At 42.2% G+C, this 14,789-nt stretch overlaps 1 protein-coding gene across 1 annotated transcript in view; it reads right to left on the reverse strand.

Moving 5' to 3' along the window:
* The window catches only part of eipr1 (EARP complex and GARP complex interacting protein 1), a 99,675-nt gene extending 84,898 nt beyond the window's left edge, over positions 1 to 14,777 (reverse strand). Inside the window, 3 exon segments of the mRNA XM_023986378.2 lie at positions 2,352 to 2,484; positions 14,224 to 14,307; positions 14,492 to 14,777. Coding sequence (XP_023842146.1) covers positions 2,352 to 2,484; positions 14,224 to 14,307; positions 14,492 to 14,533 — 259 coding nt within the window. The 5' untranslated portion in view covers positions 14,534 to 14,777.
* Between the last annotated feature and the right edge of the window lie 12 nt (positions 14,778 to 14,789).

Genomic DNA, 14,789 nt, shown 5'->3' on the forward strand with positions numbered 1-14,789 from the left:
GCGTTGCATCTAGTCCCTTTCTTCTCTCACTAACACACTCACACTCTCCCGTTGCATCTAGTCCCTTTCTTCTCTCACTAACACACTCCCGTTGCATCTAGTCCCTTTCTTCTCTCACTCACACACTCCCGTTGCATCTAGTCCCTTTTTCTCTCACTCACACTCCGTTGTATCTAGTCCCTTTCTTCTCTCACTCACACTCTCCGTTGCATCTAGTCCCTTTCTTCTCTCACTCACACACTCCCGTTGCATCTAGTCCCTTTCTTCTCTCACTACACACCACACTCCCGTTGTATCTAGTCCCTTTCTTCTCTCACTAACACTCCCGTTGATCTAGTCCCTTTCTTCTCTCACTAACACACTCACACCTCCGTTGCATCTAGTCCTTTCTTCTCTCACTAACACACTCCGTTGTATCTAGTCCCTTTCTTCTCTCACTCACACACTCCCGTTGCAATCTAGTCCCTTTCTTCTCTCACTCACACACTCCCGTTGCATCTAGTCCCTTTCTTCTCTCACTCAACACACTCCCGTTGCATCTAGTCCCTTTCTTCTCTCACTCACACACACTCCGTTGCATCTAGTCCCTTTCTTCTCTCACTCACACACTCCCGTTGCTATTAGTCCTTTCTTCTCTCACTCACACACTCCCGTTGCATCTAGTCCCTTTCTTCTCTCACTCACACACCTCCGCGTTGCATCTAGTCCCTTTCTTCTCTCACTCACACACTCCCGTTGCATCTAGTCCCTTTCTTCTCTCACTCACAACACTCCCGTTGCATCTAGTCCCTTTCTTCTCTCACTCACACACTCCCGTTGTATCTAGTCCCTTTCTTCTCTCACTAACACACTCACACTCTCCCGTTGTATCTAGTCCCTTTCTTCTCTCACTCACACTCTCCGTTGTTCTAGTCCCTTTCTCTCTCACTCACACACTCCGTTGCATCTAGTCCTTTCTTCTCTCACTCACACACTCCCGTTGCATTTAGTCCCTTTCTTCTACTCACTCACACATCCCGTTGCATCTAGTCCCTTTCTTCTCTCTCACACACTCCGTTGCATCTAGTCCCTTTCTTCTCTCACTCACACACTCCCGTTGCATCTAGTCCCTTTCTTCTCTCACTCACACACTCCCGTTGCATCTAGTCCCTTTCTTCTCTCACTCACACACTCCCGTTGCATCTAGTCCCTTTTCTCTCTCACACACTCCCGTTGCATCTAGTCCCTTTCTTCTCTCACTCACACACTCCCGTTGCTATCTAGTCCCTTTCTTCTCTCACTCACACACTCCCGTTGTATCTAGTCCCTTTCTTCTCCACTAACACACTCACACTCTCCCGTTGTATCTAGTCCCTTTCTTCCTCACTCACACGCTCTCCCGTTGTATCTAGTCCCTTTCTTCTCTCCCTAACACACTCACACTCTCCGTTGTATCTAGTCCCTTTCTTCTCTCATCACACACTCACACCTCCGTTGTATCTAGTCCCTTCTTCTCTCACTCACACACTCCCGTTGTGTCTAGTCCCTTTCTTCTCTCACTACACACTCACCACTCCGTTGTATCTAGTCCCTTTCCTCTCTCACTACCACACTCACACTCCCGTTGTATCTAGTCCCTTTCTTCTCTCACTCACACACTCCCGTTGTTCTAGTCCCTTTCTTCTCTCACTAACACACTCACGCTCTCCCGTGTATCTAGTCCCTTTCTTCTCTCACTCACACACTCACACACTCCCGTTGTATCTAGTCCCTTTCTTCTCTCACTCAACACACTCCCGTTGTGTCTAGTCCCTTTCTTCTCACTAACACTCACACACTCCCGTTGTATCTAGTCCCTTTCCTCTCTCACTAACACACTCACACACTCCGTTGTATCTAGTCCCTTTCTTCTCTCACTAACACACTCACACTCTCCCGTTGTATCTAGTCCCTTTCTTCTCTCACTCACACTCTCCCGTTGCATCTGTCCTTTCTTCTCTCACTCACACACTCCGGTGTATCTAGTCCCTTTCTTCTCTCACTAACACACTCACACTCTCCCGTTGTATCTAGTCCCTTTCTTCTCTCACTAACACACTCACACACTCCCGTTGTATCTAGTCCCTTTCTTCTCTCACTCACACACTCCCGTTGTATCTAGTCCCTTTCTTCTCTCACTAACACACTCACACACACCCCGTTGTATCTAGTCCCTTTCTTCTCTCACTCACACACTCCCGTTGTGTCAGTCCCTTTCTTTCACTACACACAACGGGAGTGTGTGAGTGAGAGAAGAAAGGGACTAGATGCAACGGGAGTGTGTGAGTGAGAGAAGAAAGGGACTAGATACAACGGGAGTGCGGAAGCCTCACTTTTGTTGTAGCAGGTCGACAGCACGGCTTTATCTGCAGGACTGGCGCTGATGTGCCATATCTCCCCTGCCTGGTGCAGCAGGACGCTCTTACTAATGATGTTATTCTCATCATCAAAGTCAATGATGTGGATCTGTGGGAAGGAGAGAGGAGGAGAGAGAAAGAGAGGTGGGAAGGGGAGGGGAGAGGGAGAGCGAGAGAGAGAAACAGAGAGAGGTCGACAGCACGGAAACAGAGAGAGAACGAGAGCAGTGAGGAAGAGGTTGGAATGAGCTCCTCTTCCGTCATCTCTCACCAGTCACCCRAACCCTCAACAATTCAAAGCACCCCTCACTTCTCACAGAAAAAAWTCCACTTTAATATGACAGTAAATGCAATCTTAAATGCAAACATCACTTCAGTTTTCTTAACTTCACACACCCACTGTGTTTTTTTTTGTATTGATTTCCCCTTCAAAGCAGCGATTAAACACCCCTTCAAAACTTGGGTTGGATTCATAGGAGTTACAGAGAGATTCACATGTCTAATAAAGATCCGACAGACGAAAATCGATCAAATCTAGCTCACCACACTTCACAGCATATGGAGGGGTCACTCTCTGTGAAATCAGTAAAACATGACTGCAGTAGTGATGGTCATGTGACATCCTTTTGCTCCAAGGTAGGCCTTTTAGTGTGACAGGCTACAAGGAGAGTTTAAAGCATTGAAACTCAGATATGGTGGATATTGGACAATGGTTGACAGGTGTTGTGAAGCCAAATCTTCCTGTTTAATTGATTCCAGATTGTCAAACAGCCATGAAGTTACACCATATATACAAAAGTATGTGAACACCCCTTCAAATTAGTGGATTTGGCTATTTCAGCCACACCTATTGCTGACAGGTGTATAKATTTGAGCACACCGCCATGCAATCTCCATAGACAAACATTAGCAGTAGATTGAAAGTCACTGAGCTCTTCAGTAAGGCCAATGTGGCACCATCATAGGATGCRGCCTTTCCAACAAGTCAGTTCATCAAATTTCTGCCCTGCTAGAGCTGACTTGATTAACTGTAAGTGCTGTTATTGTTGCTTCTAGACGTTTCCACTTCACAACGGCTTAGCCGCAAAGTGGTAGGCCACACAAGCTCATAGAACGGGACCACCGATGGCTGAAGTGCGTAAAAATTGGCTGAGTTCCAAACTGCCTCTGGAAGCAAATCATCTGGAGCTTCATGAAATGGGTTTCCATGGCCGAGCACCCGCACAAGTCTAAGATCACCATGCGCAATGCCAAGCGTCGGCTGGAGTGGTGTAAAGCTCACTGCCATTGGACCCTGGAGTGTTGGAAACGCGTTCTCTGGACTGATGAATCACGCTTCACCATCTGGCAGTCCAACGGACTAATCTGGGTTTGGCGGATGCCAGGAGAACGCTACCTGCCACACCGCATAGTACCAACTATAAAGTTTGGTGGAGGAGGAATAATGGTCTGGGGCTGTTCTTCATGGTTCGGGCTAGGCAACTTAGTTCCAGTGAAGGGAAATCTTAACGCTACAACATACAATGACATTCTASACAATGACATTCTGTACTTCTAACTTTGTGGCAACAGTTTGGGGAAGGCCTTTACCTGCATCAGCATGACAATGCCCCCGTGAACAAAGCGAGGTCCATACAGAAATGGTTTGTCGAGATCGGTGTGGAAGAACTTGACTGGCCTGCAGAGCCCTGACCTCAACCCCATCGAACACCTTTAGGCTGAATTGGAACYCCAACTGCGAGCCAGTCCTAATCGTCCAACATCAGTGCCCGACCTCACTAATGCTCGTGGATGAATGGAAGCAAGTCCCTGCAGCAATGTTCCAACATCTAGTGGAAAGCATTCCCAGAAGAGTGAAGGCTCTTATAGCAGCAAAGYGGGGACCAACTCCATATTAATGCKCATGATTATGGAATGAGATGTTCGATGAGCAGGTGTCCACATAGTTTTGGTCATGTAGTGCATCTTGGCATCCTCTTAAAGGTCAGCAGAACACAACGTTAGCCTCACAATTGAAAACGTTGGCCCAATTTACGCAAGCAAGCAGTGTGCAGGAAGTTGGGACCTCTTGATTTGACTTAAGCATATTTGAATTTACCATTCTGGAAATCTTTGATTTACYGACTTTGATTTACGGATGTTGGATCTTAACTTGATCACTCTTTTGTCGCAGAGAATGTTCCTGCTGCATCAAGAATTTCAAATGAGCCTTGAGAGTCCCTAAAAAAGAGCAGTTGTCTTTCTCTCCATGCGGGGGCAGTCGAGTCATTGGGATCAGGGTTTGCTATCAAAATAATTTTCTCTCTCGCTCACTCAAACACTATAGACCTTGGTCTTATAACCGCGACATTAAACATGGCTCTGAAATGCAGCCATACGCATCAACAACCATCATTTTATACAGCTTAACAACACAAGATAGATTTTGGTCTCCCCTGGGCCATGACATAGAAGTGTCAAGTGTATGGGTAAGGTCAAAATGACCTTCAATCGTGGCCTGCGGTAGTCTAGCGGTTCGGGCTGCTGCCTTCAATGCAGCCGAGCACATACAGTACAAGCCTACCGTGTCAGCAATGGTTGCAATTGAGATCAGCTGTGCGGGTGAATTTAGCACGTATTGATGGTTTAACGAGACATCTGGCGATAATATAGTGCCATCGATGGTTTCAATAGGCCCCTTGTTATTTGATAATATTCCAATTGGCTACATTCTGCAGGCTACCTGTTAGCCTATCGATTGTCAATTAATGAAAGGTGTGAAAAGCCATAATAGGCTACTGTGTTTCCCTGGCTGAGTTTATCAGCTGATTTGGGCCATCAGTTGATTGGCAGATGTAGGCCTACTGTAGAACGAAAACATTTCCTTCAGTGTGGATGTCGTTCACATTTTATAGATAGGCTATGCATAATTTGTCAGTATATACTCACAAATATAAATGCAATATGTCAAGTGTTTTATTTCATGAGCTGAAATAAAAGATCAACGAAATTTTCCATATGCACATTTTTTGCACACATTTGTTTATACCCGTGAGTGAGAATTTCTCCTTTGCCAAGATAATCCATCCACCTGACAGGTGTGGCATATCAAGATGCTGATTAAACAGCATGATCATTGCATAGGTGCACCTTGTGCTGGAGACAAAAGGCCACTCTCAAATGTGAAGTTTTGTCACATAACACAATGCCACACGTCTCAAGTTGAGGGAGCGTGCAAATGGCATGCTGACTCCAGGAATGTCCACCAGAGCTGTTGTCAGATCATTTAAAGTTAATTTCTCTACCACAAGCTGCTTCCAACCTCGTTTTAGAGAATTTGGCAGTACGTCCAACTGGCCTCATAACCGCAGACCATGTGTACATGTATGGCGTTGTGCGGGCGAGCGGRTTGCTGTCAACGTTGTGAACAGAGTGTCCCATGGTGGCGGTGGGGTTATGGTATGGGCAGACATAAGCCATGGACAACGAAGACAATGGCATTTTATCAATGGCAATTTGAATGCACAGAGATACCGTSARGAGATCCTGAGGCCCATTGTCGTGCCATTCWTCCGCCGTCYTCACCTCATGTTTCATCATGATAATGCACGGCCCCATGTCACAAGGATTTGTACACAATTCCTGTAAGCTGAAAATGTTTCAGTTCTTCCATGGCCTGCATACTCACCAGACATTGTCACCCATTGAGCATGTTTGTGATGCTCTTGATCAACGTCCACGACAGCACGTTCCAGTTCCCACCAAGATCCAGCAACTTAGCACAGCCATGGAAGAGGAGTGGGWCAACATTCCACAATCAACAGCCTGATCAACTCTATGCGAACGAGATGTGTCGGGGTGCATGAGGCAAATGGTGGTCACACCAGATGTGGACTGGTTTTCTGATCCAAGCCCCACATCTTTTAAATAAGGTATCTGTAACCAACAGATGCATATCTGTATTTCCAGTCATGTGAAATCCATAGATTAGGACCTAATTKATTAATTTCAATTGATTGATATCCATATATGAACTGTAACTCTGTAAAATCTTTGAAATTGTTGCATGTTGCGTTTAAATTTTTCRTCAGCATAGTTGTGGTCTTCGGTGTGGATCCAAAGACTATTTAGATTGAGCTGAGACATTCTCTTTGATGTGTAAATTATCAGACTATAAATGCAATTAAACTTTTGGACCTAAGTAGGCTCAGGCTGGTTACTATATAGCCCAGCACTGGGCACGAACTCGTGAGGCTTGTAGCCGGAGCGTCCTGCTTAGACCACTGCGCTACGGCAGTTCACAGCACTCTAGAAAGCACTAACAATACTAATGATAGATAGGTGCATCATTTTTTAAATTATTTTGTTTTAAGCCTTTCCCAAACCATAGTCCTAACCTTAACCACTCTGAATTATTGAKTAAACTGTTAACCTTAGAGTCGTTTCTGTTTTAACCCTGTAACCACGCAGAATTAATGCAGCAATAGACATTCATCTATGAGTCAAAAGGCAGTTGGCTGGATTCAAACTCATGCCGATTCTGGCATAGGGCCTATGTGTGCCGGGGTCAGTGGTGTAAACACTGGGCCATGCGGTCACTGAGGAAACTAATAATTTATCCTGCCAATTGCTTGCCTTCAACATATAAAAAAAATACATGTAGTCCCTACAAATACAGTGCATTCAGAAWGTGTTCATACACCTATTCTTACCCCCATTCTGTTGTGTTACAGACTGAATTCAAAATGCATTAAATCATGTTTTTTTTCTCACCCATCTACAGACAACACCCCATAATGAAAGTGAAAACTTGTTTTTAGAGATGTTTGCAAATTTATTGAAATACAGAAATATCTAATTTACATAAGTAATCAAACCCCTAAATCAATACTTTGAAGAAGCACCTTTGGCTGCAAATACTTGCCCATTATTCTTGAAAAAAGTTCTTCAAGCTCTGTCAAGTTGATAGTTGAACATTGTTAGAAAGCAATTTTCAAATCTTGCCACAGATTTCTAAGCCTATTTAAGTCAAGACTGTAACTAGGCCACTCGGAAACATTCAATGTCGTCTTGGTAAGCAACTCCAGTGTTGATTTGGTAAGCAACTCCAGTGTTGATTTGGCCTTGTCCTGCTGAAAGGTGAACTCATCTCCCAGTGTCTGTGGAAAGCAGACTGAACCAGGTTTTCCTCTAGGATTTTGACTGTGCTTATAGCCATATTCCGTTTCTTTTTAGCAATAAAAGAAAACTCCCCAGTTCTTGCCGATGACAAATATGAAGAGTGTTACTCTGTGATGTGTTGGATTTGCCCCAAACATAACACTTTGCATTCAGGACAAAAAGTTAACTTCTTTGCAGTATTCCTTAAGTGCCTTGTTGCAAACAGGATGCATGTTTTGGAACATCGGTACAGGTTTCCTTCTTTTCACTCTGTCATTTAGGTTAATATTGTGGAGTAACTATATAATGTTGTTGATACATCCTCAGTTCTCATAGCACAGCCATTAAACTCTTAACTGTTTTAAAGTCACCATTGGCCTCATGGTAAAATCCCTGAGCAGTTTCCTTCCTCTCGAACAACTGAGGTAGGAAGGACGCCTGAAACTTTGTAATGACTGGGTGTATTAATACATCTTCCAAAGTGTAATTAATAACTTCACCATGCTCAAAGGGATATTCAGTGTCTGCTTTTTATTTTATTTTTACACATCTGCCAATCGGTGCCCTTATTTTCGAGGCATTGAAAAACCTCCCTGGTCTTCTCTGTGGTTGAATCTGTGCTTGAAATTCACTGCTCAATTGAGGGACCTTACAGATAATTGTATGTGTGGGTTACAGAGATGGGGTAGTCATTAAAAAAATTATTTTAACKACTATTATTGAAAACAGAATGAGTCCACGCAACTTATTATGCGATTTGTTAAGCACTTACTTAGGCTTGCCATAACAAAGGGGTTGAATACATATTGCCTCAAGACATTTCAGCTTTACATTTTMTATTKATTTKTAAAATGTTCRATAAACAAAATTCCACTTTGACATTATGGGGTATTGTGTGTAGATCAGTGACACAAAATCTCAATTTAATACATTTTTAATTCAGCCTGTAACACAACAAAATGTGGAAAYGGTAAACGGGTGTGAATCCTTTCTAAAGGTACTCTATGTCCATTTATTATAATCCACATAAGAATTCACACGAGACGAACTGTAACCTGCACGTAGCCTACATAAGGTACAATGTACATTATATACAAACACCGCTTCAAGCTGCCCACTGGCSYCGATTCTATTTTCAATATTCAAATTCTCCTGTTGCAGGATTATTTTCCTCCTGCAGCGAAAGGAGTCAAATTACGATCTGACATCTGTAGGTTGTAAAGCAGTGACAATCATCTGGTTTGATGTGGTTATTAACACACATCATTCMAATAAGGCTGAGTCTCACTTCACCGTGGGAACCATTCATCTAGTGGCACCGGACAATAACTCCAGGAACTCCTCTCCCCTGTTCATTTTTTACAGGCAGGGAGGAGAAGAGCAGAGCATTGGAASAGCAGCATACAGCATCCTTTAGCCGCCGCAAAGCCACATAGGCTGCCATTAACCTTGGGCTGGAACCCATTGAGCCAAAATTATTTAAAAAGTTATAATTTTATGGAAGGGAACCATACAAATCAATTCTGGTGCTGGTGGGACAGGGTAATTGGAAGGAGGGCCGGTAACAGGGCCCCTGAATGAACCCAGGTCTGGAGGAGAATTCCCATMGGTAATTTATTATGTGTTATTCTCCAGCTGGAGCATGTGGAGTGACTCATCCCTCCATCCCTCTCTCAGAGGGATAAAAACGAGCTGGCCGCTGGCCTCCACTTTTGGGCCTCTTAGTTAAAGCTCTTTAGTGGTGCAGATGACAGTAAGTGGGGCAGAGGTGGTACYGCAAATATGCTTTATCTTTTTAGTACCCTTTAATGCCACACACATTGGAGGATGCCTAACAATGTGCCAGTCATATTGCCCTGCCCTCTCAGGGCTGAAGTGGCACTTGAGGTGAGAGGAGAGGGTAAAATAGATATCTGGGCCCCACATTATAGAGACAATGAAAGGATAAAAAGCCAGGAGGCTTATTGACATGTCCAAAGGTACTGTATAAGTGCCTCTGAAGCCAGAGCCAATCAGGTGGGGTGTTTATGTGATCAATTCTTGAGGATGGGACTGAAGTCATCTTCAAGGAAGAACACTTTCTGGAACATCCAATAATTGTACGTGAAATAGCATTTCAATAATGATTGGCTGAAATTATTGCTGTCTTTGTTATAACTGTAGTGCATTCTGAAATGRTGGTACAAAACACCCCCTTTTTTCCTCAACATCACCTGTCAGTGCTTGGTGCAGGCATCACAGCAGTACGATCATTATGAGTATTTGCCTCTCAAAAACATGGTGTGGGTGAGTCAAACATAAGTACCGTCTGTCTGTCCAACCACAGGGATATGTTCAAAGTGGGCTCCAGCTACATCTTAACACCCATAGACTTGTAAACAACAGCCAATCCCAGAATCGAAAAAAAAGCATTGGCAATTTTTCTCACCAAAGGATGCCAAAAACATTTCAACACAGACATCAGTCTCTCCTCTCTCCCTCTCTAAAATCACTAATTATCTCACCCTCATTTATGGCCAACTGTTTCTGTCGGTTGTCTATCTGCACGATGACCTAGAAAAGACCACACACACACACACATACACACTAAATTGGAGTCAGCCCAATACCCAGTGACAGGCGCCAAGGCTAAGCCTGTCCTCACAGCAATACCTGGTCCACACAGGCCTATACGGCTAGCATGATCCCAGGCTTGTTTGCTAGGGCTACAACTRTCAAAGTTACTCAGCTGCTGGACAAGGCTTGAGGTAACCAACTTTARTGAAAGTACTGTACCACTAAACCCAGTTGGGTAGGTTACTTTATAAATGTAATATGTTACAGTTTCTAGTTACCTGTCCAAAATTGTAATCAGTAACAAAATTTGTGGATTACCGAAACTCAGTAACGTAATCTGATTAATTTCCGTTTACCTTCCCCTTAAGAGGCATTAGAAGAGGACAAAAAGCTATTTGGTGTACCATCATAGTCATCACTGACTTGTGATCAGACTCGTTCAGGCAACTTAAACTTGRACCTTTTTCAATGCAAGTGAGTGACATTGAGAAAACCAAAAGGTGTTATTTTTCCCCGCAAACATCCTTTCTGAATTTAAAAGTAATAATTTTGTTTTTCAAAAGTATCCAATTACAATATTTGTTGCAGGTAACGTATTTATAATCAGATTACATGTAATCAGTTACTCCCCAATCCTGAATAAGTTCAAATAAGCAGAACATGGRATGGACAGTCATAGCACAGGCAATGAGACATTGCATTACAACCCAGTCTTGCTGAAACCCAGGAGGAACTAGTTGTGAGATATCACTGAGTCCCAAGCCCTGCAACAACACGTGGGCCAATCCTGGGTGGAATCACTGAGGTACAGTATATAATTAGGGTGAAAGTGGAATACCCCATTGGGAATACTAGAGGCCTTAAGGTGCTGGGATGGGCAGCCACAGGACTAGATCAGAGAACGGAATAAGTCCACTCTAGGTTTTTCCATAAAAAATAGATAGGGAGAAAGACATTTTTGTACAACTTTAGATTGCATGCCAAACTGGCGCCCACATTTGAAGAACATACACATTATTTTGTACAACACCCTTCTTAGATGCTCTTTGAATGTAGAATTAATGTTAGGTCCAATGTTCCCTCTAAGCTGCGCAGAGAAGCACAAGATAGAACTTCACTCAACTTTCCCCGTTAATTAACACTATCAACGTTTCCCTTTACTGTGGGAATTGTGATCGAATCAACGCAATATTAGCCACTTTCAATGTAACACTGAAGCAAAACAAACTATGCAAGACTTAGTATGCAAAACTAACTATGCAAGAGATTTTCTTGTACGCAGAGCGTATTGGAGTAGAATTGAATTGCATTGACAGGCACGACTCAGGCCCATACTCTACACAGACCGGTGAGCCATAACCAATCAGAGCTGCAGTAGGCCTACATGCAAATAGCCATTGCCATATATGGATCTGTGCCATTCACTTTGAACTGTTTACAGCATGAGCAGTCACGAGTAGATTAGCTTGTTTTGAGATCAAAGCGAGAGCTGAATGTAGCCACATGTGCACATTTGTTCATATTCTTTGTGAGTTAGTGAGTTATTAGCCCAGTTATAGCTTATTTCTGGTCAACAATGGGGGAGTGGTTGCTCCCTACAAGAGCACAAAATGTGCACAATTCTAGCCATCTTTGAAAAGTGAGTCAGGTAAAGAGCTTTTTTTATGTCTTAAAAGGACAGTGCTGTATTTTGAGACTGTCTTGAATAACCCAATAGGCAGAGGGTAGRATAATTTGACTCATTTTCTGATATGTTGTATAGGAATAATAATGCATTTTATTTTGAAGTGTTTTTTTGCATCAAACAACACAACATTTTCAGTCACCTCCTTGTCTGAAGAACAAGTGGATAAACAGGTTCATGTCAAGCCCTGCATATTTATTTTCTTCTCAAAAGTCTCATGGAATGTTGGCCTACATTGAACACCACACATTTTGCTGCTACTGTAGGCTGAATGATAGAACAGCAATGTCCATGTTAAAATGTTATGGGATGCATTTTTCTCCATTGTTGCTGATGGTAGGCCACACAGTAGCCTACTTGGCCACTGTTAAAACGGTAACTTAAAGCGGGTACAGCCTCAGTGTTTACAGTAAACATGCGCCGGAAGTTGCACAGAAATTTCACAATGTTCAAGTTTGCGCTCAGCAGACCTGAAATTTGCTCAGTGCTGGAAAAGAAATGGAGTGAACATTGGTTAGGGCCATACATTTCCATGTAAAAGACCCCATGTGAAGTTATAGGAGCATGTCGAATCTGGTGTCAAATGAAAGCTAAGAGTCTATATTTTGTAGAAATTAAAGGATATATATTTTTCAACCATTTTCTATCCTAAATATTAGGAATAAGCAAAGGCATTGARTTCTGATCAAACAGATGGAAAAAGAGGTCTTAGAAAACATCTACCAGAAAAAGTCTTAAAAAGGTATGAGAAATACAGTACATCAAAGCACAATGTGGAAGTAAAGAGCCCTGCCAACTAATATCAACATTTATATATAGTTTTGGAGAAATGATTTGCCTTTTGTAAGTTTAAGAAACATTGAATTTCCATTACCAAAAACACACATATCTTTAAGATATTTTCTAATTTCTCTCCCCCATGAGGAGAGGATAATGAAAGTTCACAGGAGTAAGAAGTAAAAGGTAGCCCTACACATTTTTTTTACTGATATCCATTTGGTTTATGATTTATTAAGTTATTGCATCTTGAAATTCTGTTACCAAATTGGTAGCAGAATTTCCGAAAAATCTGTAACAGAATTACTGCAATTGAATTGGCTGCAATGGTAAATCATAGTAGTCACAAACTACAGTTGGGTCACCTGCTACATTTCTCCCTTCCACTGGCATACTGTAATATTCAACTCATAACTGTTTTCTTTCTCTTTTGTGAGAGAAAGAAAGCTCAGTTGGTAGAGCATAGCGTTTGCAATGTCAGGGTTGTGGGTTTGATTCCCGCGGGGGAACAGTACGAAAAAAGCATYAATGTATGCACTCGCTACTGTAAGTGACTCTGGATAAGATTGTCTGCTAAATTACGTAAATGTAAAATGAAAACAGTCTGGACAGCCCTTCCCTCTCTCTCTCTCCAGTTAGTATACCTCTCCTAGCTCTTACTGACACAATGAGCCCCCTCTTTTTACATGTTCTATCCTAAATATTAGGAATATGTAAAGGCTTTGATTTCTGATCAAACAGATGGAAAAATAGGTCTTAGAAAACATCTACCAGAAAAAGTCTTAAAAGGTATGAGAAAGCAAAGGCTTTGATTTCTGAGAGACTCCTTTCCTTAACCAGCGTCCTTACCCACTGAGTACCAACCGAAGTTGAAAAGTAGTAGAAATTTGGTCAGTCTGCCTTGGCTTTAATTTTAATGTCCACAGACATTGTTTTTCATTTTTGGTACAGTCTGGAACGGCCAGTACACAGTTGAGCACACTAGAGTTGAGTACACTAATGTATTGTACTGTACTGAACTCTACTGTACTGTGTTGCGCTGTACTCTACTGAGCTCTACTGTGCTGTACTTTGATGTCCAAACTTGTGAGACATAGACATCTATGGTTCGGTCTGGACCAACCAAATTTAGTCTTGTTTGCCAGTGTGTAGATTAATACCCAAATATGCAAAGGATGATATTGCATATTTATACCTTTGTGTACCTATTTAGGATAAATCACCATGAAGAGAATGACATTCATATCCACAATTATGCATTTCTGTGTAGTACACAGTTCCTTTACCGCAATTCTGTTACCGGGTGTAAATACACGTCACTTACTGTAGTTCAATAACTAAAATCTATTATTTCAAACTCAAGGTGTTATGTCATAGTTGACACCCAATTCTTTTKGGCAGACATATTTTAAACTTAATTTGGAGCAGATGTTTAACAGTTTTTGGAAAAACTGGTCACAACAAACTGAGGTAAATTTGACTGAAAATCCATGACCAAATTTTGCGTTTGCACAGATCTTCCAGTAAATGTGTTTTTGCAATCATTTCCGTATAAATTCTTACACGTAGACCTTGTGCATGGAGTTGTATGGTTTGTTGAACTTTGTTTTTTGTTTGGCATACATTTTAATTAAGGTGAAAAAACATTACCATGGAATTGCCKATATACAGCTGTGTAGTAGGTTGACTCACCTGATTGTCAAATTTGAGGGACTGGGTGCCCACAAGGAATCGAATGGCATCTGATTCAGCTGTCTGGGAAGTAAGTGCACGAGCCTGGAAAGGCAAAACAACAAGATAGATACAATTGACACATTGTAAAACGAATGATATAATTACAAAGCAACAATGTTGACATAGCTGAGCTGTATTCAATGTGTCACTGGGGTTAAATTCTTAGCTAGGGGGTTGTCTGACATAGCAATAACGTTATCAAGCAAATGCATGGAACTGACTGTACCTGAAATTCGAGGCCGTATATGACAGGTGCATCGTCCTCCATTTCCCACGTCTGATGCAAGCTTATGATTATTGATAGAATGCGTAGCGTTTAATTTGAGGMTTCACAAATAAGCTGCTTGTACTGGTTATCCATCACCTCACTGGACGTTATTATAGTTCCGCAAACGTAGAAATGAATACTTACGTACCGTATAGTAAATGCCCGTAAATATGTTTGGAAAAAGCTGATATGTATGTTTTAAAATGCGTAAAATCTTAAAGAATACCCATTTGACAGTTGCGTATGAAATTGCAAC

This window comes from Salvelinus sp. IW2-2015, linkage group LG4q.2 (genome assembly GCF_002910315.2).
Source record: "Salvelinus sp. IW2-2015 linkage group LG4q.2, ASM291031v2, whole genome shotgun sequence".
In the NCBI taxonomy this organism is placed as follows: Eukaryota; Metazoa; Chordata; class Actinopteri; order Salmoniformes; family Salmonidae; genus Salvelinus; species Salvelinus sp. IW2-2015.